Source organism: Oncorhynchus gorbuscha, linkage group LG02, assembly GCF_021184085.1.
Source record: "Oncorhynchus gorbuscha isolate QuinsamMale2020 ecotype Even-year linkage group LG02, OgorEven_v1.0, whole genome shotgun sequence".
Classification (NCBI taxonomy): domain Eukaryota; kingdom Metazoa; phylum Chordata; class Actinopteri; order Salmoniformes; family Salmonidae; genus Oncorhynchus; species Oncorhynchus gorbuscha.
Genome location: NC_060174.1, coordinates 39,129,002 through 39,152,783, shown reverse-complemented (window position 1 = coordinate 39,152,783; position 23,782 = coordinate 39,129,002). Strand labels below are relative to the sequence as shown.

The following is a 23,782-nucleotide window of genomic DNA, read 5'->3' as shown; positions in this document are numbered from 1 at the left end:
AGCAAATAGGTAAACTGTGATATGACTAAATAGTTAATCAAGGTGATTTTTTTCACAAATAGATAGGGATTTTCCGTTCCAAGGTAGCAAGATCTTATCTATTTTTGCTAACTTTCTATAAAAATGTATTGGAGTGAGATCATTTCTTTCTTTTGGGATTTGTATGTCCACATCTCCGTCAGACCATTTTATTGGTAAACTACATGGTAATGTAAAATTTGAATTTTTTTGTGATCCAATATGTAATATAGTACACTTATCATAATTTGGTTTTAATCCAGAGAGAATGGCAAAAGTATCTAGATCCTCTATGAGGCCGTGAAGAGACTAATTGTGGTTTTAAAAGAAAACATGAATCATCAGCGTACAATGACACCTTAGTTTTTAAGCCACGGATTTCTAATCCCTTAATATTATTGTTTGATCTAATCTTAACAGCTAACATTTTGATGGCAATAATAAATAGATATGCCAATAGTGGACAACCTTGTTTTACTCTAGAGAGTTTAAAACTTTCTGAGATGTAGCCATTATTTACTATTTTACACCTAGGGTTACTATACATAACTTTATAAGAGATTCCCCAAAGTTGAAATATTCTAGGCATTTATATATAAACTCCAGTCGTACTTTATCAATAGCCTTTTCAAAATCAGCAATGAACACCAGGCCTGGTGTCCCCGATATTTCATAGTATTCTATTGTTTCCAGTACCTGTCTTATATTATCTACATTGTATCGTCCATGTAAAAAACCTGTCTGATTAGGATGAATAATATCTGACAATATTTTTTTAATTCTATGCGCCAAGCATTTTGCAGGAATTTTTGCATCACAACACTGAAGTGTAAGAGGTCTCCAATTTTTTAAATGGACTGGATCTTTATATATACCACTTGGTTCCTGTTTCAGTAATAATGATATCAGACCTTGTTGCGTGTCTGATAATCTACCATTTATATAGGAGTGGTTAAAACATGCTAATAATGGTCCTTTGAGTATATCAAATAAAGTTTTGTATACTTCCACTGGTATGCCATCCAGCCCTAGAGTTTTCCCATCCTTAAAGGCCCCAATTGCATCAAGCAGTTCCTCCTCTGTAATTTGGCCTTCACATGAGTCTTTCTGTACAGATGTTAATTTTACAATATTATTAGGAAAAAAATCCATACAATTAGTTTCAGTTAGTGGAGATGGAGGAGCCTGAAATGAAAACATATTCTTAAAGTACTTTACTTCCTCTTTCAAAATATCATTTGGTGAATCATGCGTGACTTCATCATTTCTAACAAGTTTCAATACATTTCTTTTGGTAGCATTTCTATATTGAAGATTGAAAATAATTTGGTGCATTTTTCCCCATATTCCATCCAGTTCGCTTTATTTTTAGAATCTATTACACTGGATCTTTCTTGAATAAGTTCCTCCATTTCTTTTTGTTTTTCCTCCAATTTATTCTGTGCCTCTATGGTACAGTTTCTATTGCTATCTAACTGTACTGTTAGTCCTTCAATTTCCTTTGTTAATATGGACTCTTTTGATCTAAATTGCTTTTGTTTTATTGCGGAGTACTGAATTGCATGGCCTCTAAAGGCACACTTAAGTGTCCCATACAATAAGGGGATCTGCTGTACCTATGTTATGTCTGAAAAAGTCCGTTATAAATTCTTCTGTCCTAGATCTAAACAATTTATCATCTAGTAGGCTTTGATTAAATTTCCAATATCCTCGCCCATGTGGAAATTCCGTAAGAGTAATATATATGCCAATTATGTGATCTTCCAACCACATTCTGTCCCCTATCAACACTTTTAAAACTTTTGGTGCCAGAGAGAATGGCATAAGAAAGTAGTCAAGACGACTAGCTTGATTAAGCTTCCGCCATGTATATTTCACTAGTTCAGGGTATTTAAATCTCCATATATCCACTAATTTCAATATATCCATGACATTCATGATTTCCTTATTAAGTGCCTGAGGGTGATAGTTTGTAGTGTGATTTCCTTTCCGGTCCATAGAGGTATTTAAGACCATATTAAAATCTCCCACCATAATAATAGAGTCTAGTGTTGCTTGTAGAGTTGATAAATTCTTATATATATTTTCAAAGAAGCTTGGATCATCATTATTCAGACCGCATAGGTTTGAATAATGATCCATACCTGTAATCCATACCTGTTTATTGTCCAATAACATATTCAAAATAATCCATCTACCACGCTGCACTTTGGTCCTCCTCTTCTTCCACCAATGGCCGTTACAAGTATTCAGACCCTTTGTTATGAGACTCGAAATTGAGCTCAGGTGCATCCTGTTTCCATTGATTATCCTTGAAATGTTCGACAACTTGATTGGTGTCCACCTGTGGTAAATTCAACTGATCGGACAATGTTTGGAAAGTCACACACCTTTCTAGATAAGGTCCCACAGTTGACCATGAGAAACAAGATTATCTGGTCTGATGAAACCAAGATTGAACTCTTTGGCCTGATTTCCAAGTGCCTCGTCTGGAGGAAACCTGGTACCATCCCTACGGTGAAGCATGATGGTGGCAGTATCATGTTGTGAGGATGTTTTTCAGTGGCAGGCACTGGGAGACGAGTCAGGATCGAGGGAAAGATGAATGGAGCAAAGTACAGCGAGATCTTTAACGAAAACCAAGTCTCTGAATGTCCTTAAGTGGCCCAGAGTGGACTTGAACCAGATCTAACATCTCTTGAGAGACCTGAAAATAGTGGTTTCTCAATGCTCCCCATCCAACCTGACAGAGCTTGGTAGGATCTGCAGAGAAGAATGGGAGAAACTCCACAAATACAGGTGTGTCAAGCTTGTAGCATCATATCCAAGAAGTCTCCAGGCTGGAATCGCTGGCTACAAAGTACTGAGTAAAGGGTCTGAATACTTATGTAAATGTTATGTTTTTTAATACATTTGCAAAAATTTCTACTAACCTGTTTTTGCTTTGTTAAGTGTGTGTAGATTGATGTGGGACATAAAAAAAAATGCATTTTAGAATAAGGCTGTAACAACAAAATGTGGAAAACGTCAAGGGGTCTGAATACTTTCTGAATGCACTGTATATTCTGTCGAACTCCACACCTTGAATAAACTTGGGAACAGATATGTGTCTACAGCCAAAGTATTGCTAGTGAAAAAATGTCTGTTGACAAAGTATCTTTTCACTTGCAATGCCATTTAAAAAGGTGTATATCTTCAGAAGCGAATTGTCACGGTTTGTTTTAGCTAGTCACTTATACCATTCAGTCATCCAGTTTTCTGTTTAGTCCAGCCAGAAAGTTTTCATTGCAGTAGCCAGGCCTGGATTTTCCATATCAAACTAGTCAACAGGTTTCTCACTTGGCTCCACTCAAAAGTAATGGGAAGTAAATATATTGTAAATTGCTCATTACTGCACCACCCCCCTTTACTCTGTTTTCCTGCTAGAGCCTTTGTTTTCCTGGAGCAGCCGTGAAAGGGAGTGCCTGCCTGGCTTTCCTGGCTCTGCTACCCTGGTTGGCACCATCTCACACCCCTGACTCTTTTACTACAGCCAGCAGGCAAGCAATGAACAGCAATCAGAGCCATTGAAGATGTTAACGACGCCAACGAATGATTCCCTCACTTTGAACGACTCACTTCCTTTTAAATGAAGGTGAGAATTTAATGTTTAGTTTCCTCTGGTTGCCGTGGAGGTGAAATCTGTTATGATGTCTTTTCACCAAGGCAACAGTGATCAGCGCTTTTTCATACTGTCACCTTTTTTCTTCTGCTTCCTCGCCTGCGAAAGAGATCAATGAAAAAAAGTAGACTCAGAGTCGTTATAAAAAATGTATCTGCAATGCTTTCAGCTGAGATCATAGCTGAGTCTAATGATGTCCAATTTGAGGCAACAACGCGACAATTGTTACTGCGTGGAACTAATGGGACATTTGAAGGAGCTAAGAGGAAACATGGATAATATAATGCCACAAGCGTTAGTAACACAGGCTACAAAAACAGAACATATTTTAGCCTTCAATTTCAACAAGGACAGATGTTTGAGTTAACATATGTTGAGCTATAGAAAAAGATGATATATTAAGAGTCAACTATTAGAAATATTTTAAGGATATCTGTTCACCCCAACTTTAAGAGTCACTTTGCACTTAACACTCTCCCATTGCTTTCCATGAAGAAGATATCCAAACAGTACTACCCATCCCACATGCGGGAGCGTAATCATAGCCTCAAACTAATTAGCATAACGCAGCGGACATAAATCTTCCTAGAAAATGTTCCTATTCATGAAAATCACAAAATAAATATATTGAGACACATCTTAGCCTTTTGTTAATCACACAATATGCTTTACAGCCAACGCTAGACAAGCATTTGTGTAAGTTTATCATGGCATAATGCTATGCTAGGCTCTGCTACCAGCAGGCAACTTTTTCACGAAAATAAGAAAAGTAATCAAATTAAATCATTTACCTTTGAAGAACTTTGGATGTTTTCACTCAGGAGACTCTCAGTTAGATAGCAAATGTTCCTTTTTTCCCCCCAAAAAAATTTTGTAGGTGGAAAATGCTGTCACTACAACACCGAACTTTTTTCCAAATTAGCTCCATAATATCGACAGAAACATGGCAAACGTTGTTTAGAATCAATCCTCAAGGTGTTTTTCACATATCTATTCGCTAAAATATCCACCGGGACAATTGGTTTCTCATAAGAAGCGATTGGAAAAATGGCTACTTGTGTACTTTACGCAAGATTTTCTGCGGGATCACTTGCTAAATGTGGTCCCTTACGGCTATTCTTCAACATAAATGCGTAAAAAGACGTCCCAATGCTGTAGACACCTTGGGGAATACGTAGAAAGTGTAAGCTCATTCGTAGCTCATTCACAGCCATATAAGGAGTCATTGGCATGCAGGGCTTTCAAAAAATGGGGCACTTCCTGGTTGGATTTTTATCTGGGTTTCGCCTGTAACATCAGTTCTGTTGCACTCACAGACAATATCTTTGCAGTTTTGGAAACATCAGAGTGTTTTCTATCCAAAGCTGTCAATTATATGCATAGTCGAGTATCTTGTCATGACAAAATATCCCGTTTAAAACGGGAACGTTTTTTATCCAAAAATGAAAATACTGCCCCCTAGTTACCGCATATATTTTGAACCCAGCGAGAAGTGTATGTATATATGGTACCACACAATATACTTTATACATCTATGTTGTGATGCCCGTAAACATCGCATCTCATTCTTTATAATCAGTGATCATCTGCAAACTTCCATGTGTGACTGACTGTATTAACACTGGTCTGATTGTAAGTGATTCACTGTAACTTGTTGATGTGTCGTTGATGTATGATTACTTATTAACTCAAACAGTCACATTGCCAAGCTAAATAGTATGATTGGTGAATATACTACTGTCAACTCCCAGCGTTCCTTGTGAATTCTCAGTAAATTTACACTATAAGGTCGTCCAGAAACCAGAGGTCTGTGGCTTCAGGGCCTCTTTTAATGAGAGTTAAAGTGAATAGCATAATTGGTGAGATACACATTGGTATACAGTGCCTTCGGAAAGTATTCACGCTCCTTAACCTTTTCCACATTTTGTTAGGTTACAGCCTTATTCTAAAATTCGTTAACTATTTTTTCCCCATACACACAATACCCCACAAGGTTTTTAGAAAATTGTGCTAATTTATAAAAATCATACTTTACTCAGTGCTTTGTTGTTTCACCTTTGATAGCGATTACAGTCTTGAGTCTTCTTCAGTATGACGTCATACTTGACACACCTGTATTTGGGGAGTATTTCCCATTCTTCTCTGCAGATCCTATCATGCTCTGTCAGGTTGGAAGGGGAATATCGCTGCACAGCTTTTTTCAGTACTCTTCAGAAATGTTCGATCAGGTTTAAGTCTGTGCCACTCAAGGACATTCAGAGATTTGTCCCGAAGCCGCTCCTCATTGTCTTGGCTGTGTGCTTCGGGTTGTTGTCCTGTTGGAAGGTGAACCTTCATCATCAGTCTGAGGTCCTAAGAGCTCTGGAGCAGGTTTTAATCAAGGATCTCTCTGTACTTTGCTCCTTTCATCTTTGCCTCGATCCGTATTAGTGTCCCAGTCTCTGCCGCTGAAAAGAGATGGTGCCAGGTTTCCTCCAGACGTGACGCTTGGCATTCAGGCCAAAGAGTTCAATCTTGGTTTCATCAGACCAGACTATCTTGTTTCTCATGGTCTGAGAGACTTTCGGTGCCTTTTGGCAAACTCGAAGCGAGCTGTCATGTGCCATTTACTGAGGAATGTCTTCTGATGGCCACTCTACCATAAAGGCCTTATTGGTGGAGTGCTGCAGAGATTGTTGTCCTTCTCAAAGGTTCTCCCATCTCCATAGAGGAACTCTATGTCAGAGTGACCATCGGGTGACCATCGGGTTCTTGGTCACCTTCCTGACCAAGGTCCTTCTCCCTAGATTGCTCAGATCTAGGAAGAGTCTTGGTGGTTCCAAACTTCTTCAAGAATGATAGAGGTCACTGTGTTCTTGGGGACCTTCAATGCTGCAGAAATGTTTTGGTACCCTTCCCCAGATCTGTGCAGACACAATCCTGTCTCGGAGCTCTACGGACAATTCCTTCGACCTCGTGGCTTCGTTTTTGCTCTGACATGCACTGTCAACTGTGGGACCTTACAGTATATAGACAGGTGTGTGCCTTTCCAATAACGTCCAATCAATTTAGTTTACCACAGGTGAACTCCAATCAAGTTGTAGAATCAGCTCAAGGCTGATCAATGGAAACATGATGCACCTGGGCTCTATTTCAAGTCTCATAGCAAAGGGTCTGAATACTTATGTATGTAAGGTATTTCTGTTTTTATGTATTTTTAATTTGCAAACATTTCTAAAAACCTGTCGTTGTGGGGTATTGTATGTAGATTGTTGAGGAATTTGTTTTATTTAATTCATTTTAAAATAAGGCTGTAATGTCACAAAATGTGGGAAAAGACAAGGAGTTTGAATATTTTCCAAAGGCACTGTATATATCCGTTTAATGAATGAGCTGCTTGATTTAATGGTATGACAGCACTGTGACTGACTCCGGCTGGAACCAGGACAGGGAATGACAGAAAACAAGGGTTTCGATGGAGGAGTGTAAGTTAACATTCAGCTCTAACAGAACAAGATGGAAAAGAATGGGGAGTATCTTCTGGCTCTTCTCTATATTGGTAGATTTAACACTGATACTACCAACATATTTCATACACTTGGATTACCATTGAGGTCATTTTGACCCTAAGAAGAAACTTTTGGAAAAAGCAACAATCAAAATATCAACTTGATTCTCATCAAAACATCATTAGACATGTTGTGTTATCAAAAAAATATTTAAAAAACCAAAACATAACATTCCTTCAAGAATGTGCAGCTTCTTCCTAAAGTACATTCCACGTAAGTACTAAAAAGTTGATTTGCAATCATACTAATTGTCATATTTTATGTGGTAAAAATGTCTGCCATTTAAAGGGGCAGTACAGCAACATTTGAAATATACTTTATTTTAGTGACAAAAAGTGATTCATCCATTTATCCTGAGAGACAATGGAGACAAATATGGCTTAGTTGTATTTATTTTCTTACCCCACAACCAGCAGTAGCATCGCTGCTAGTGAAACATTGGGAATGGTAGGCCTTGTATGGCAGGATGTCTAAGGTTCTGCTTTTCTTTTCTTAGTCAACTTTGTGTTCTTTTTCTTTGTGTTCTTGAAGGCCAGTCTTTCATTTTGGTTCATTGATTTTGGTTCATTGTATTCGATCACTCTCCCTCCGGTCATCCTATAGGAGACCTCATAAAACTTCAACAAGGTCGCAATTCAGCTGCTGAGTATGCCCTCGAGTTCCCCACCATGGCTGCAGGGAGTTGATGGAAAGAGGCTGCTTTACTTACAGTCTACCGAAGAGGGCTCAACAGGGAACTTCAGGCCGTGCTTGCCTGTAGAGTTCACCTTCAGGATTTAAATCAATACATTCATATCTCCATTGACCACCTCACCGCCGAAGAACTCTGCCACCCAGGAACCCGAAACCTTCTCTTTGTATGATTTCGTCATCCTGTCTGAGTCTTCCAGAGCCCATGCAGTTGGGCCATGCTCCTCTCCCATGTATCGAACGTCAAAACCGGATCCAATAAAGGCTCTGCCTATACTGTGGCCATTGCCCTGTTCGTCCCCCACAGAGAGGTGAGAAGGTTCCCTCCGCTGCCATGCAGGTAGGGGTGTCCTTATTTCTAAATATCTCCCAGAAGCAATTCTCCATCCTAGTATTGATAACCTTGAAGGGGGTTACCAAGTACGTAGAAGGCTTGACAGATTCAGGAGCAGCAAGAAAATGTTATCGGTCACCAGCTAGTAAAAGAGCTTGACATTGTTCTAACACCTGTCACCCCTTCCTTAAGGATTAACACCCTGGGCGGGAAGCCATTGGGCATGCGCATGACACAGAGCGTCACCCTCCAGTTTGGAGTCTTCCACCCTGAAACCATTCAACTCTCATCCTCGGACACCCTCATTGTCGTCACGACCCTGCAATGTCTTAAGCAAAATCAAGGCCTCCACTCTGCTACCGAATCGCCCAGAAGATTGTGCTATTGACTTACTCCCTGGAGTGTCCCCACAGGCCGTGTTTACCCCTTATCTATCCTGGAAAATGAGGTAATGGAGAACTACATTGATGTTTCATTTGTCCTTCTTCCCCGGCTGCGTCCACCTTCTTCCTTTTTTGGAAAAAAGGACTGTGGTCTCCATCCATGTATTGAATGATGTCACGGTCAAGAACCATTTCCCTCTTCCTCTGATCCCAGCACCCCTTCAACATCTATACTAAACTCGCCCTGTGAACTGTATATAACCTTGTCCATATACATGGAGGCGACGAATGGAAGAAGGCCTTCATCACCGCTCGAGGGCACTACGAATACCTGGTCATGCCTTACGAACGCCCCCACCGTCTTCTAATCCTTTATGAAGGAGGTTTTACAGGATATGATCAACCCACTTTCTCATCATCTAGATTGATGACATTCACTCCTACTCCCTGACGGAGCACATACAGCATGTGCAAAAGGTTCTTCAACGGCTCCTTGACCATAACCTTTTATGTGAAGACTGAAGAGCACCTCCATGTAACCTCGGTAAACTTCCTCGGCTTTGTACTGACACCTGGAGAGGTCAGCATAGATGAGAACAAAGTCACCGCTGTCAGTAACTGGCCCAAACCCACCACCATTAAGGGACTCCAATGTTTCATTGGGTTCTCCAACTTCTATTGCCAAACTTCAGTTCTATGGCCGCTCCCCTCACTGCCCTTACCAGCCAAAAGACCCTGACCCTTCAATGGACTGATACCGCCCTGACTGCTTTTAACAACTTGAAACGCCTCTTCACCTCAGCTCCTGTCCTTTGCCAACCTGATACGACCCTTCCTTTCACCCTGGAGGTGGATGCCTCCAAAGTAGGAGCCATACTCTCTCAGTGGATAGGAACACCTCCCAAATCACATCCATGTACCTTCTTTTCCAGGAAGTTATCCCCCGCTGAGAGGAATTATGATGTGGGGAACAGAGAACTCCTCACCATCAAGCTGGCCCTCGAGGAGTGGCGCCACAGGTTGGAGGGCGCACAACATCCCTTTCTCGTCCTAACAGATCATAGTAATCTGGACTATATCAGAGAGGCCACGAGGTTAAACTCCAAACAAGCCAGCTGGGCTCTCTTCACACACTTCCATTTTCATGTTACTTACATCCCTGGAAAGATAAATGTAAACGCTTATGCTCTCTCCCGCCAGTTTGTCCATTCGACCAATAACTCAGACCCTACACCCATTCTTCTTTCCTCTTGCATTATGGGACAGGTACAGTGGAAGGTTCACTCTGCCATACAAGAAGCCCTAACCTCAGACCCGGCTTCTCCTGAGAAACCAGCTGGGAAGAGTTACATACTGTTAGACCCCAACTGATGCAATGGTGTCACATGTCCTTGGGGTCAGGACATCTGGGTATTACACGAACCACTGAACTTCTAGCCCGGAAGCTCTGGTGGTCCTCACTGGCATGTTCAGGGATTACGCACTCTCCTGTCCAGTCTGCACCCAAACCAAAATCCCTCGTCATCTCCCTTCCGGAAAGCTTCAACCTTTGCCAATCCCTCACAGACCCTGGTCCCACATAGCTGTTGACTTCTTCACAGACCTTCCTGAATCCTCTAACACCACCATCCTTGACATAGTAGACCGTTTTTAAAAAATGTGTTGTCTGGTTCCTCTTCCTCATCTACCTAACACCATGGAATTGGCAGAGTCTATGTTCCAGCAGGTGTTCCGTCTGTATGGATTCCGGAGGACATCGTCTCTGACCGCGGGCCCCAGTTTGTCTCCCGGGTGTGGGGAGCCTTCTATGACCGACTATGGGTCACCCTCAGCCTCTCCTTCGGGTACCATCCCCAGACCAACGGGCAGACGGAACACCTGAACCAAGAAATGGGTTACCTCCGCCAAAAATGTTCTGCCTCTCCACATGGCCTATGCCCGAATATGCTCAGAACGCACTCATGCACTCACCCCTCCGCCTTACTCTGTTTCAGTGTGTCCTTGGTTTCCAACCTCCCATGTTTCCCTGGGAGGCAGAGCCTGGTACTGTCCCAGCTGTCGACAACTGGTTTCGGCGTGGAGAGCGGGTATGAGAGACCGCTCACCGGCATCTGCAGGAAGCCTTTATTACCCATAAAACGCTTTGCCTACAGATGCCGCCAACCTACGCCACTCTTTCACCCCGGACAGTGTGTTTTTTTGTTATTTATTTACCTTTATTGAACTAGGCAAGACAGTGAAGAACAAATTCTAAATTCTAAATTATATTCTACACATTTTGTCATGAAGCTGAGAGAAAATGTTGCAGTTTTAAAGTTACTTTCCTGAAATTCTACATCATGTGCCCCCTGACGTGCACTGCATGCCCGGTCGGTAATCTGGCCCTGTGAATAAACCACCTTTGGGTTATTATCCAAAATATGCCTCTGGGGTCAAAATGACCCCAGTCGGGAGATGAGGGTTAAGATATTTGACTTGACATACAATAGCAAGTTCCCCCATTGTTATTATTGTCTCTTAGGGGCTGAACATCTCGTGGCTCTAAAAGTATAGCTGTGCAGCGTGTGTTGCTGTGTAACTCGATCGGTGTGTTGTCCATGAGGAGTGTGAAGTGAGAGTCAACATTACTGGTATAAATTAGAGTGATGTAGCCAAGTGTAGAGAGTAATACATGCAAAATGGCTCTGCCAGTAAGGTTTCGCTGGCTGATGCCAAAGCATATAACTTCAATAGTCCAACTATGAGCACAGCAACATGAAACAGAGAGGACCACTATTTAATGATGGTCTCTGTGGCTTGTATGTCATTATGGACACAAAACACCAGTATAAGGCCCTATTTCTTCACTTTAGAAGATGATTTATGAATCTCTAGCCGGCGATAAACCATTGTGCAACTGTTTTTTTCTGCCATCTGTCCCCAACCCAAAAAGGTTGAACCCTTTTGGGTTCCATGTAGAACCCTTTGTGAAAAGGAAAAGGGTTCTCCAAAGGATTCTCCTATGGGGACCCTTATAGGTTCTAGAGAGCACCTTTTTTTCTCAGTGTATTGATCTGTTTATTTCAACACCCAAAGCTATTGCTGTATGTACTACGTATTGTGCCAACAGAATGATTGCAGCTCAAAGTTCCATGTTGCGTTTTTTATCGTAAAGGCCCTCAAATAAAATGCTAGAGAATATACAAAGTTATCACATGAGTGAAATGCAATTACTTTTTTTCAAGAATAGGAGTGGTTTCCAACCTGTAGTCTAGACTCACATTGGTCCATGACCTACCTCTCAAAGAATTGTGAAAACTGAAATGAAATGGGTCAGGTATTAATAACTATTACAGATGGTCACCAGAGAGGCCAAAGCATAGCCCATTCATGCATGTCAAGGGAAAATATGACAAAGTGAGCATTATAACTAGCTGTCATTCAGTTACACCAGGCTTTGGCTCAGTGGACTAACTCTGTCTTGAGGTTAAGAGACAACTCAAGTCAGATACACCGTTGATCACACCCACCTGAAGTTGATGGTGAATCGTGGGTCCACCTGAACTGTCCATTCACAGCGAGCGTTGGTGGGGTAACTTTCCACGACTATGTGGCCCTGACGTTTACGGATCACTCCTCCACACTCTATAAACAGGAACAAAGCCATTTAGAGCTCACATTTTACATGATCGTGCAATCAGGGTTTTATTTATTAGTGTAATTATATGTTTCATTCTAATTAAATCATTGTGCTGTTGTGTAGCTCATACACAATATTTACTAAAGTATGTGCACACCCCTTCAAACTAGTGGATTCAGCTATTTAATCCACATCCATTACCGACAGGTGTATAAAATCTAGCACACATCCATGCAACCTCCATAGACAAACATTGGCAGTAGAATGGCCTAATGGAAGAGCTCAGTGACTTTCAATGTGACACCGTCATAGGATGCCCCCTTCCCACCAAGTTAGTTCATCAAATGTCTGCTCTGCTGGCGCTTCCCTGGTCAACTGTAAGTGCTGTTATTGTGAAATGAATATGTTTCGGAGCAACGGCTCAGCTGCGAAGTGGTAGGCCACACAAGCTCACAGAACGGGACCGCTGAGTGCAGAAGCGTGGAGCGTGTAAAAATAATCTGTCCTCGGTTGCTACACTTACTACCTAGTTCCAAACGGCCTCTGGAAGCAACATCAGCCCAATAACTGTTTGTCAAGAGCTTCATGAAATGGGATTCCATGGCCAAGCAGCTGCACACACGCCTAAGATTACCGTGCGCAATGCAGGTGTTGGCTGGAGTGTTGTAAAGCTCGCTGCCATTGGACTCTGGAGCAGTGAAACACGTTTTCTGGAATGATGAATCACGCTTCACTATCTGGCAGTCCGACAGACTAATCTGGGTTTGGTGGATGCCAGGAGAACGCTACTTGCCCCAATGAATAGTGCCAACTGTAAAGTTTGATGGAGGAGGAATAATAGTCTGGGGCTGTGTCCATGGTACGTGCTAGTCCAATTAGTTCCAGTGAATGGAAATCTTAACGCTACAGCATATAATGACATTCTAGACTATTCTGTGCTTCCAGCTTTGTGGCAAGAGTTTGGGGAAGGCCTTTCCTGTTTCATCATCACAATGCCCCCGTGCACAAAGTGAGGTCCATACAGAATCTTTTTTTTTTTCAAGATCAGTGTGGAAGAACTTGACTAGCCTGCACAGAGACCTGACCTCAAACCCATTGAACACCCCTGGGATTAATTGGAACGCCGACTGTGAGCCAGGCCTAATTGCGCAACATCAGTGCCTGACCTCATGCTCTTGTGGCTGAATGGAAGAAAGTCCCAGCAGCAATGTTCCAACATCTAGTGGAAAGCCATCCCAGAAGAGTAGAGGCTGTTATAGCAGCAAATGGGGGACCAACTCCATATTAATGCCCAAGATTTTGGAATAAGATGTTCGACGAGCAGGTGTCCACTGTCCACATACTTGTAAACATGTAGTGTACAGTCGTGGCCAAAAGATTTTTGAACGACACAAATATACATTTTCACAAGTTTGCTGCTTCAGTGTGTTTAGATAGTAACATCTGACAAAACTATAGAATACTGAAGTATAATTACAGGCATTTCATAAGTGTCAAAGGCTTTTATTGACAATTACATGAAGTTGATGCAAAGAGTCAATATTTGCAGTGTTGACCCTTCTTTTTCAAGACCTCCAATATCCTCCCTGGCATGCTGTCAATTAACTTAACCACATCCTGACTGATGGCAGCCCATTATTGCATAATCAATGCTTGAAGTTTGTCAGAATTTCTGGGTTTTTGTTTGCCCACCCGCCTCTTGAGGATTGACCACAAGTTCTCAATGGGATTAAGGTCTGGGGAGATTCCTGGCCATGGACCCAAAATATCAATGTTTTGTTCCCCGAGCGACTTAGTTATCACTCTTGCCTTATGGCAAGGTGCTCCATCATGCTGGAAAGGCAATGTTCGTCACCAAACTGTTCCTGGATGGTTGGGAGAAGTTGCTCTCGGAGGATGTGTTGGTACCATTCTTTATTCATGGCTGTGTTGTTAGGCAAACATGTGAGTGAGCCCACTCCCTTGGCTGAGAAGCAACCCCACACATGAATGGCCTCAGGATGCTTTACTGTTGGCATGACACAGGACTGATGGTAGCGCTCACCTTGTCTTCTCAGGACAAACTTCTTTCCGGATGCCCCAAACAATCGGAAAGGGGATTCATCAGAGAAAATTACTTTACCCCAGTCCTCAGCAGTCCAATCTTTGTAGCTTTTGCAGAATATCATTCTGTCCCTGATGTTTTTCCTGGAGAAAAGTGGCTTCTTTGCTGCCCCTCACTGTGTGTGTAGATGCACTCACACCTGCCTGCTGCCATTCCTGAGCAAGCTCTGTACTGGTGGTGCCCCGATCCCGAAGCTGGATCAACTTTAGGAGACGGTCCTGGCGCTTGCTGGACTTTCTTGGGCGCCCTGAAGCCTTCTTCACAACAATTGAATCGCTCTCCTTGAAGTTCTTGATGATCCGATAAATGGTTGATTTAGGTGCAATCTTACTGGCAGCAGTATCCTTGCCTGTGAAGCCCTTTTTGTGCAAAGCAATGATGACGGCACTTTTTTCCTTGCAGGTAACCATGATTGACAGAGGAAGAACAATGATTCTAAGCACCACCCTCCTTTTGAAGCTTCCAGTCTGTTATTCGAACTCAATTAGCATGACAGTGATCTCCAGCATTGTCTTCGTCAACACTCACACCTGTGTTAACGAGAGAATCACTGACATGATGTCAGCTGCCCTTTTGTGGCAGGGCTGAAATGCAGTGGAAATTATTTTTTGGGATTCAGTTAGTTCATTTGCATGGCAAAGAGGGACTTTGCAATTAATTGCAATTCATCTGATCACTCTTCACAACATTCTGGAGTATATGCAAATTGCCATCATACAAACTGAGGCAGCAAACATTGTGAAATTAATATTTGTGTCATTCTCAAAACTTTTGGCCATGACTGTATATGTAATTGCCATCTAAAGTTGAGTAATAGCATGATATTTACCAGTTACAGAGTTACATGGCATACATTAGGAAAAATACACTTCAAACGGGAGACAAATGAAGAATGCAGGCTGGTAAAAGTAAACAAAATGCACATTAACCACAGGCCTGCAGCCTAGAGCCACAAATACATGCCAAGTTTCTGCGGTTGATGAAAATACATCAGAATCCTATGCTTTCTCTAGAAATTATATTGTGAGATTCCAGGATGTTGACTAACACTATTTTGACTTTTCAGCTCCTTGAATGGAAAATCTATGAGACAATTAGCTCTTATCCATGCAAAATACTGTTGTGCCAGAATTGTCTCCTATAGTAATTGGTATATACTGCACTGTAGGTACAGTATGGTATATGCCTATATAGAGGCATGGAAAGGAAGCGTGTTGAAGTTACTTATAACCCTGATACAAGGTCAAATATTCTTTCATCCCCATAATGGTTTTGGCTGGAACTGGGGGAATAAAGTAATCTGATCCTAGATCTGTGGTTAAGGGCACATTTTACCCGTAGCGATGGTAGGAGGTAATGTGGGTAGAGGAATATGTGAGAATGAGTGTACTCACTCAAGCAGTCACCGCCTGACCAGCCGGGTCGACACTCAGCACAGTACTTCCCCTTGATAAAGAAATCATCTCTGGGGCCCCACGTCCCGTTGTTACACCGCTTACAGTTCTCAAATATGCTGCAACCTAAGAGAGAGAGAAGAAGAGAGGGGAAAATGGTGGAGTAAGAGAGACAAAGACTGAGAGGTTAGATAGAAAGAAAGATGGAGCCGGCACAGCATCAAGTAGAAAGTGCTGACTGAAAACTGAAACGTCTGAAACCTCTTCACCATACCTTCAGAAGGTATTCATACCCTTGAATTATTCCACATTTTGTTGTGTTACAGCCTGAATGTAAAATATATTAAATATTATATTTCTCACCCATCTACACACACTACCCCATAATGACAAAGTGAAAACATGTTTTTAGAAATATTTGCTAATTTATTGAAAGTGAAATACAGACATATCTCATTTGCATAAGTATTCACACCGATTTGATATGACACTCCAAATTGAGCTCAGATGCATCCAATTTCCTTTGATCGTCCTTGAGATGTCACTATGACTTGGAGTACGCCTGTGGCCAATTCAATTGTTTGGACATGATTTAGAAAGAAACACAGCTGTCTATATAAAGTCTCATATGTCAGAGCATAAACTATACCAGAGGAACTGTCCGTAGATCTCTGAGATAGTATTGGTGATGAGACATACCATATATGGGAAAAGGTATAAAACACTATATTGAATATTGAAAGGTTCCAAGACTAAAGTGGTGTCCATAATTGGGAAATTGAAAAAAAATATGGAATTACCCAGAATACCTAGTGCTGGCTGTCCGACCAAACTGAGCAACCGTGCAAGGAGGACCTTGGTCAGGGAGGTGACCAAAACCCCAGTGACCACTCTGATGGACCTACAGAGTTCCTTGGCTGAGATGGGATAAACCTGCCAGAAGGACAACAGTCTCTACAGCACTTCATAAATCTGGGCTTCATGGGAGTGGCCAGACGGAAGCCATTCCTGAGATAAAGGCAAATGATAGCACGCCTGGAGTTTGCAAAAAGGCACGTGAAAAACTCTGAGAGCATGTAACTGAAAATTTTATGTTTGTGCTTTTCTAAAAAACCATTTCTGTTTTCATGCAAGTGACTGATTGCACTAATCCTTACTGTCAGTATCTGCAATTTGGCAGTACGACAAGACCCTTGTTTTGAGAATGAAAGTTATCTCAGTTTCAAGGTCTCAGCTTAGAGAGAAGAAGCCTTGTGATGTATTGGTCTGTCACATGCATGAACCAGTATTGGTCAGTCACATAAAGGAAGCGAACGTTAATGATGAATTAATTATGAATGATGGATAAGCTAAACCATGCAAATATAACTTGTCTGCAGTATACAAGAGAACTAACAGGACTGCCCTGGTATAACTCCTGAAAGATGTTTACGATGGTGCAAAAATAGAAAACAATAGAATAAAACCAATAAAACTGAACATAAAAAGAGAGGTTACCATAAGTCTTAAATCAAGTAATAGCACAAAGGGAATGTGATTGTGAGTTGCATGAGTGTAGTGAATGTGGATGTGAGAGTTGTGTGAGTGTGGAAATGATTAAGATTATTAAAAGTTCTATATATATTTTCATTTTTTTCTTTTGTTACTTCATCAGATCTTTAGTAACTCATTATACTCTTCTTTACCAATTCCTCCTTCAGACATGTGCTCTATTCATACAGGGGTTTAGATATTTACACTAGTTGTTGTGTTTAACAGCATATTCAGGAATAGTACTTTCTCCTTTCATATATCTCACATACACAGATTCCCTATATAACTTTACGGATCATAAACGCCTACAGACATCCACACCACTCATGTGCAACGACATCACCATATGTATCTTCAACTGTTCTTTTGCTGCTACTTTTGCACTACTATTGGTAGTGGCTGCAGACACACGTAGACACTTCTTAGGTATACGATTATGTGGTCTGAGCACTATGTCTGAAGAAAACCAGGCACGGCTCTTCTTCCGTCTAACACCATTCCTACCATGAAACATGGTGGGGGTAGCATCATGCTATGGGGATTCTTTTCAGTGGCAGGGAATGGGAGACTGGTAAGGATAGAGGAAACAATGAATTGAGCCAAACACAGGCAAATCCCTGATGAGAACCTGCTTCAGAGTACAAACGACCTTAGACTGGTGGGCAAAGATTTACATTCCAACAGGACAATGACCCCAGGCATACAGCCAAAGTAACGCTCTAATAGTTTCAGAACAAGAATGTGAAAGTCATTGAGTGGCCCAGCCGAAGCCCAGACTTGAATCCCATTGAAAATATGTGGAAAGACTTGAAGATTGCTGTCCACTGCCACTCCCCATCTAACTCAACAGAGCTTGAGATTCTGCAAGGAAGAATGTGCAATGCTGATACAGACATACCCAAGACGACTCAAAGCTGTAATCGCCGCCAAACGTACTTCTACAAAGTATTGACTCAGGGTTGTGAAATCTTATTCAAATTAGATATTTCAGTGATTAGTTTTCAATAAATGTGGGTTATGAATACTTTCTGAAAGTACTGTAAGTGTGATGCATTCAGTCACAGTCTTGGTTTGCCCATTCCCAATTACTATGGACGGTTTCAATCGGCCCCATACACCTACTGCATTCCCCTTAGTGCCTGTTAGCTCTTTACATCAGACCTGCTAAACTCATCAGGCTCCTCTTGCACTGTAACAGAACAGAAAAAACAGCTTCCTGAAATAGAAATGTCCAGAAAACCCCCAGAAGGACTGAGTTTCAGATAGGATATATTTTCACATTGGAGGTTCTATGGTGCTCTGTGTTGCAGACATCCTGAGGACAGGCAGGGCGTCAGGGAGAAGGACATCAGAGACACAGCAGCAGGACATATAAACACCAAGAGGTATCAGTGTAAACATCAAATGACTTTACCATGTCTCCTCCACCATCTACATGCAGTACACTCAGGATAGAGAGGGATGGAAAAGGGTTTAGTGTATGAGATTTACAGGAAGAGTCCTTTATAAGTGCATACTTCAGCCTTTTACTATTTCAGTGAAATCTGGCCAATAGTTCAGGCAGAGGAGTATGTTGTGAAGTTGGAACAGACAAACAACATATTTTCACAAGTGAAAAGATTAGCATATTCTGATAGGTAAACAAGTATTGCAACAACTTGTGGAGCAATGAGTTTTCTCTGAGGTTATATATGCAGCATTGACTTTGTTATTGCCAACACACCTCCCCCTCAGAGTAAATACACAACAGGAGAGCAACATAAAGGGATGGCCTCAATGAAAGCAAATGTAATGAATTGTACAATGTCTCCCAATAGCTTGCTATTTTCTGGAAAATAATGAGGGTTAGGCATTTGTCTCTAATGTGGTTGGTCTAAACCTATTGCATTTCACTCTACGTGGCCCAACCTCACTGCTATTGTATGTCGGCTAGGCTTATAAGAGAGCCTTGAAGGCAGATGGCATACAGACTAAAACATCAGTAAAGACATGACACTGGATCTAATGGGTACCGTTTCAGAAATGTACTGGTAGAATAGCCTCCTCCACACTGTGTGTACTTGCAAATGAAACATGTATTAACAAATCCAACACTAAGGCATAATGGAACTCCATGTATCTGACCATGCTGTTGTTAATCAAATCGTGTGCATTCAACCAGTCCTCCACAGGTTTACCAGATAAAATAACCTAAATGGAGAAGTACTCCAAGTTTTGAGCCAGCATGGCGATCTTGGACAGGTTTACCTGGGTGGATGATGCAGGGATCACACTCGTTGATTGCGTTGCGGCAGCAGGGCACAGCGTAGCCAACAGGGGTGCCCTGGAAAGGACACTTACAACGGATGACGTCATACTCACAGCAGCCCCGACACATGACGTTCCATTCTGGGCCCGGGCAGTGGTTATACAGGTACCTGTAATCTGGGAACAAACCAGCACACCTGGGTCAAATACATTTTTTTTTTAAATTCACTTTTCTTTAAATCAGGGGAGCCCAATTGAGACCAGGGTCTCATTTTCAATGGTACCCCGAGACCCTGAAGTAAAATAAAATAAAAATATGTAACAAGATACAATAACAAGTACATTACATTAGAACGTCACTAACATTCAGACATCATAAACAAGTTATTACATCAATCAATCAATAAATCAACACAATTGCACACCTCAGTGAACTGATTTGTCGTCAGAGTTTGAAAATGCCCCAGTGTCACCAGGGAATCCAAATGTAATGAATTTTGTAAGTGATTCCAAAAATGTGGAGCGTGAAAACTAAAAGCCGATTTACCTAATTCCATGGAGACCCGAGGAATCTGAAGAGCGAACCAACACTGTGAACGGGTTTGATATCTCATTATGTTATACATTAGCAAAGACGTTAGATAAGTTGGAAGCTTGTGTAGTAGGGCTTTGCAAACAAAAAGGGAGTAATGAATTGATCTATGGGACTTTAATGAGGACCAGCCAACCTGTTGATACAGGATGCAGTGGTGAGTATTAAAACTGTCATCAATGATAAAACGAATGGCGCTATGGTGGACGGCATCCAAAGGTTTAAGAGTGGTGGCTGCTGCAATCTGGTAAATGGTGTCACCATAATGATCTGTCAGGAAGGTGGACTGTACAATCTGCTTCCTGATATTTAGGGAGAGGCAAGATATATTCCTTTTTTTGCTTTTTTAACCAGGGATAGACATCTATTTCTCAAATGTCTGATGGACTGCCAATCAGACGTAGGATCAGTTTGTCTTGCAGTCAGACGTAGGATCAGCCCATCGAAATTTCTTTCCTGTCATTTCTTAGACAATTCATGTGTAAAACAAGGATTACAACAGTCTTTTACCCTTAGTCTTTTGTATTTATCTGCAACAGAGTTAACAGGGTAATAACACAATTAAGGGCCTGATCCGAGTCGGTGATAGATGACACAATCCCCCAGTCATTCAATCCCAGCTCAGACAAAAACAAAATGTGCTCATTAAAATTCTAAATAATTATCTTTGTAATAACGCATGAGCGAGATTTGGGTAGTTTAACATCTCTTATACAGGCAACGCGACAATGGTCACTGAACTCATTGGCACATATCCCATTGGCTGTAAACGTATGAAGGGCATTTGTTAGAATAATATCTAATTGAGTAGATTTTTCGGGGCAAACAAGCCACGGGTCTCCACTGTGAAATGCCTAGATGTTGAATCCAGCCATATGGATGCAGCCTCTCTATACACATGTTCCTCCTCTGCCTGCTCATCTGTGTGTGTTTTGTCATATTGTATTACATCAGACATTCATTTGTTAATGGCAAATACATTAACAATCAAGTGTTGCAAGATGGCAAACACATTATTGAATCAAATCATCAATCATAAACTATATTGAATTATGTGGCAGGCTGGCAGCACCAATGTTGACCCTCTCTCCATGTGTTAGGTTGGTACACAATAAATCTGAGGAACATTTAGTCGGATATTGATTTGATCTGAGGTCCTTTTAAACTGAACAGATTTCATTATGTAACTCTGGAGAAGTCTGAGCATAGACAAGTGGAAATTCATCTGAGATGAATGTGGAAAGAGAGAGAGAGGGGGAGAAAGAGGGGAGAGAGAGAGAGAGACAGAAAGACAGAGAGAGGGAGAAAGAAGGGAGAGAGACAGAGAGTGGCCTCAGACATGGCACCGTGTCATCATTACGGAACACTCTTCTCTTCGCAGCATTCTACACATTCCCTCCCACCACCAGTCCAATCATAATATCCTTCTTTCCTCTCCCTTCCTACTTCCCCCTCTCTCTTTCTCTCTCACTCTCTCTTCCTAACTTCTCTTTCTTCCCTGCATTTAAAACTTCTACATACATGTTCCCAGTTTTCATGAGGTGTAACTGCAGCCAACGAGGCCTGAACTGTTAATCTAAACTCACAGAAAAAGAAATGTCCTCTCACTGTAAAATGTGTTAATTTTAAGCAAACTTAACATGTGTAAATATTTGTATGAACATAACAAGATTCAACAACTGAGACATAACTGAACAAGTTCCACAGACATGTGACTAACAGAAATTGAATAATGTGTCCCTGAACAAAGGGGGAGTCAAAATCAAAAGTAACAGTAATTATCTGGTGTGGCCATCAGCTGCATTAAGTACTGCAGTGCATCTCCTCCTCATGGACCGCGCCAGATTTGCCAGTTCCTGCTGTGAGATGTTACCCCACTCTTCCACCAAGGCACCTGCACGTTCCCGGACATTTCTGGGGGGGATTGGCCCTAGCCCTCACCCGCCGATCCAACAAGTCGCAGACGTGCTCAATGGGATTGAGATCCGGGCTCTTCGCTGGCCATGGCAGAACACTTATAATCCTGTCTTCCAGGAAATCACGCACAGAATGAGCAGTATGGTTGGTGGCATTGTCATGCTGGAGGGTCATGTCAGGATGAGCCTGCAGGAAGGGTAGCAGATGAGGGAGGAGGATGTCTTCCCTGTAACTCACAGCGTTGAGATTGCCTGCAATGACAACAAGCTCAGTCCGATGATGCTGTGACACACCGCCCCTGACCATGACTGTCCCTCCACCTCCAAATCAATCCCGTTCCAGAGTACAAGCCTCATGAATTCGACCATGACCCCTGGTGTGACAAAACCCAGACTCGTCAGTGAAGAGCACTTTTTGTCCTGTCTGGTCCAGCGACGGTGGGTTTGTGCCCATAGGTAACATTGTTGCTGGTGATGTCCGGTTGAAAATCTGCCTTACAACAGGCCCACAAACCCTCAGTCCAGCCTCTTGCGGAAAGTCTGTGCACTGATGGAGGGATTGTGCGTTCCTGGTGTAACTCGGGCAGTTGTTGCTGCCATCCTGTACCTGTCCCGCTGTTGTGATGTTCGGATGTACCAATCCTGTGCAGGTGTTGTTACACGTGGTCTGCCACTGCGAGGAAGATCAGCTGTCCGTCCTGTCTCCCTATAGCACTGTCTTAGGCATCTCCCAGTACAGACATTGCAATTTCTTACCCTGGCCACATCTGCAGTCCTCATGCCTCCTTGCAGCATGCCTAAGGTGCGATCACGCAGATGAACAGGGACCCTGGGCATCTTTCTTTTGATGTTTTTCAGAGTCAGTAGAAAGGCACCCTCGGTGCCCTAAATTTTCATAACTGTGACCTTTATTGCCTACCTTCTGTAAGCTGTTAGTGTCTTAACGACCTTCTACAGGTGCATGTTCATTAATTGTTTATGGTTCATTGAACAAGCATGGGAAACAGTGTTTAAACCCTTTACAATGCCAAGTCATTTGGATGAAGACGGTCCTGAAAAAGGAACTGTTCTTTTTTTGCTGAGTTTATTTCAGAGCTCTGTGGCTCTTTCCTCTGACCCAAAGTCCTGTTGCTATGCAGAGCTGATTCTCCATGGTAACAACCTCAATAGTAGATACACACAGTACACATACAGTAAATGCACACGCACACACACACACACACACACGCGCACGCACATGCATACACACACAGGGGAGTATGTGAGTTAGTGTTGAGGCTTTGATTAATCTTTGAAAGGTTGTTTGTGGACAGTCAGCTGGACAGGAGATGTACAGGCGATGTCCTGGAATGCGGTTAGATATCCCTTCTTACAATCCCCCCATCTCTCTGGCCTTGTAACATTAATCAACTCATAAACGATATCCTACTCCAAGGGAGATCTGCGCTTCTCCTTAAGAATCTCAATCTCATCTCTGCCATCCAAGGACAGTTCAGGAATGGCATACTATTTTCATCACTCAGAGAATAGATTGTGAGAGGCCAGGTCAAATGTATTATCAGTGCGGAATTATAAGTGAAGACAGTCAATTCAACTGCACTGCTGTCATACTTTGTTTTGAAAGCTCTATGAGTGATTTCGCAATTCAGGTTGTTTTGGATCGGTTCTTCTTTTGCTGACATATTATTGCTGTGGTAACCCTGAAAAGAAGGGTTATGTTTCATGTAAAATAACAACCTATAG

The 23,782-nt window shown here is 42.0% G+C and overlaps 1 protein-coding gene across 1 annotated transcript in view; it reads right to left on the bottom strand.

Annotated features, from left to right (window-relative positions):
• Positions 1-23,782, bottom strand: part of LOC124002143 (inactive serine protease PAMR1-like) — a 56,270-nt gene that overhangs the window by 15,309 nt on the left and 17,179 nt on the right. Inside the window, exons 2-4 of the mRNA XM_046309453.1 lie at positions 19,532-19,708; positions 15,752-15,877; positions 12,144-12,258 (exon numbers count right to left, since the gene is read on the bottom strand). Of these exons, the coding sequence (XP_046165409.1) occupies positions 12,144-12,258; positions 15,752-15,877; positions 19,532-19,708 (418 nt within the window). The remainder of the gene's footprint in view (positions 1-12,143; positions 12,259-15,751; positions 15,878-19,531; positions 19,709-23,782) is intronic.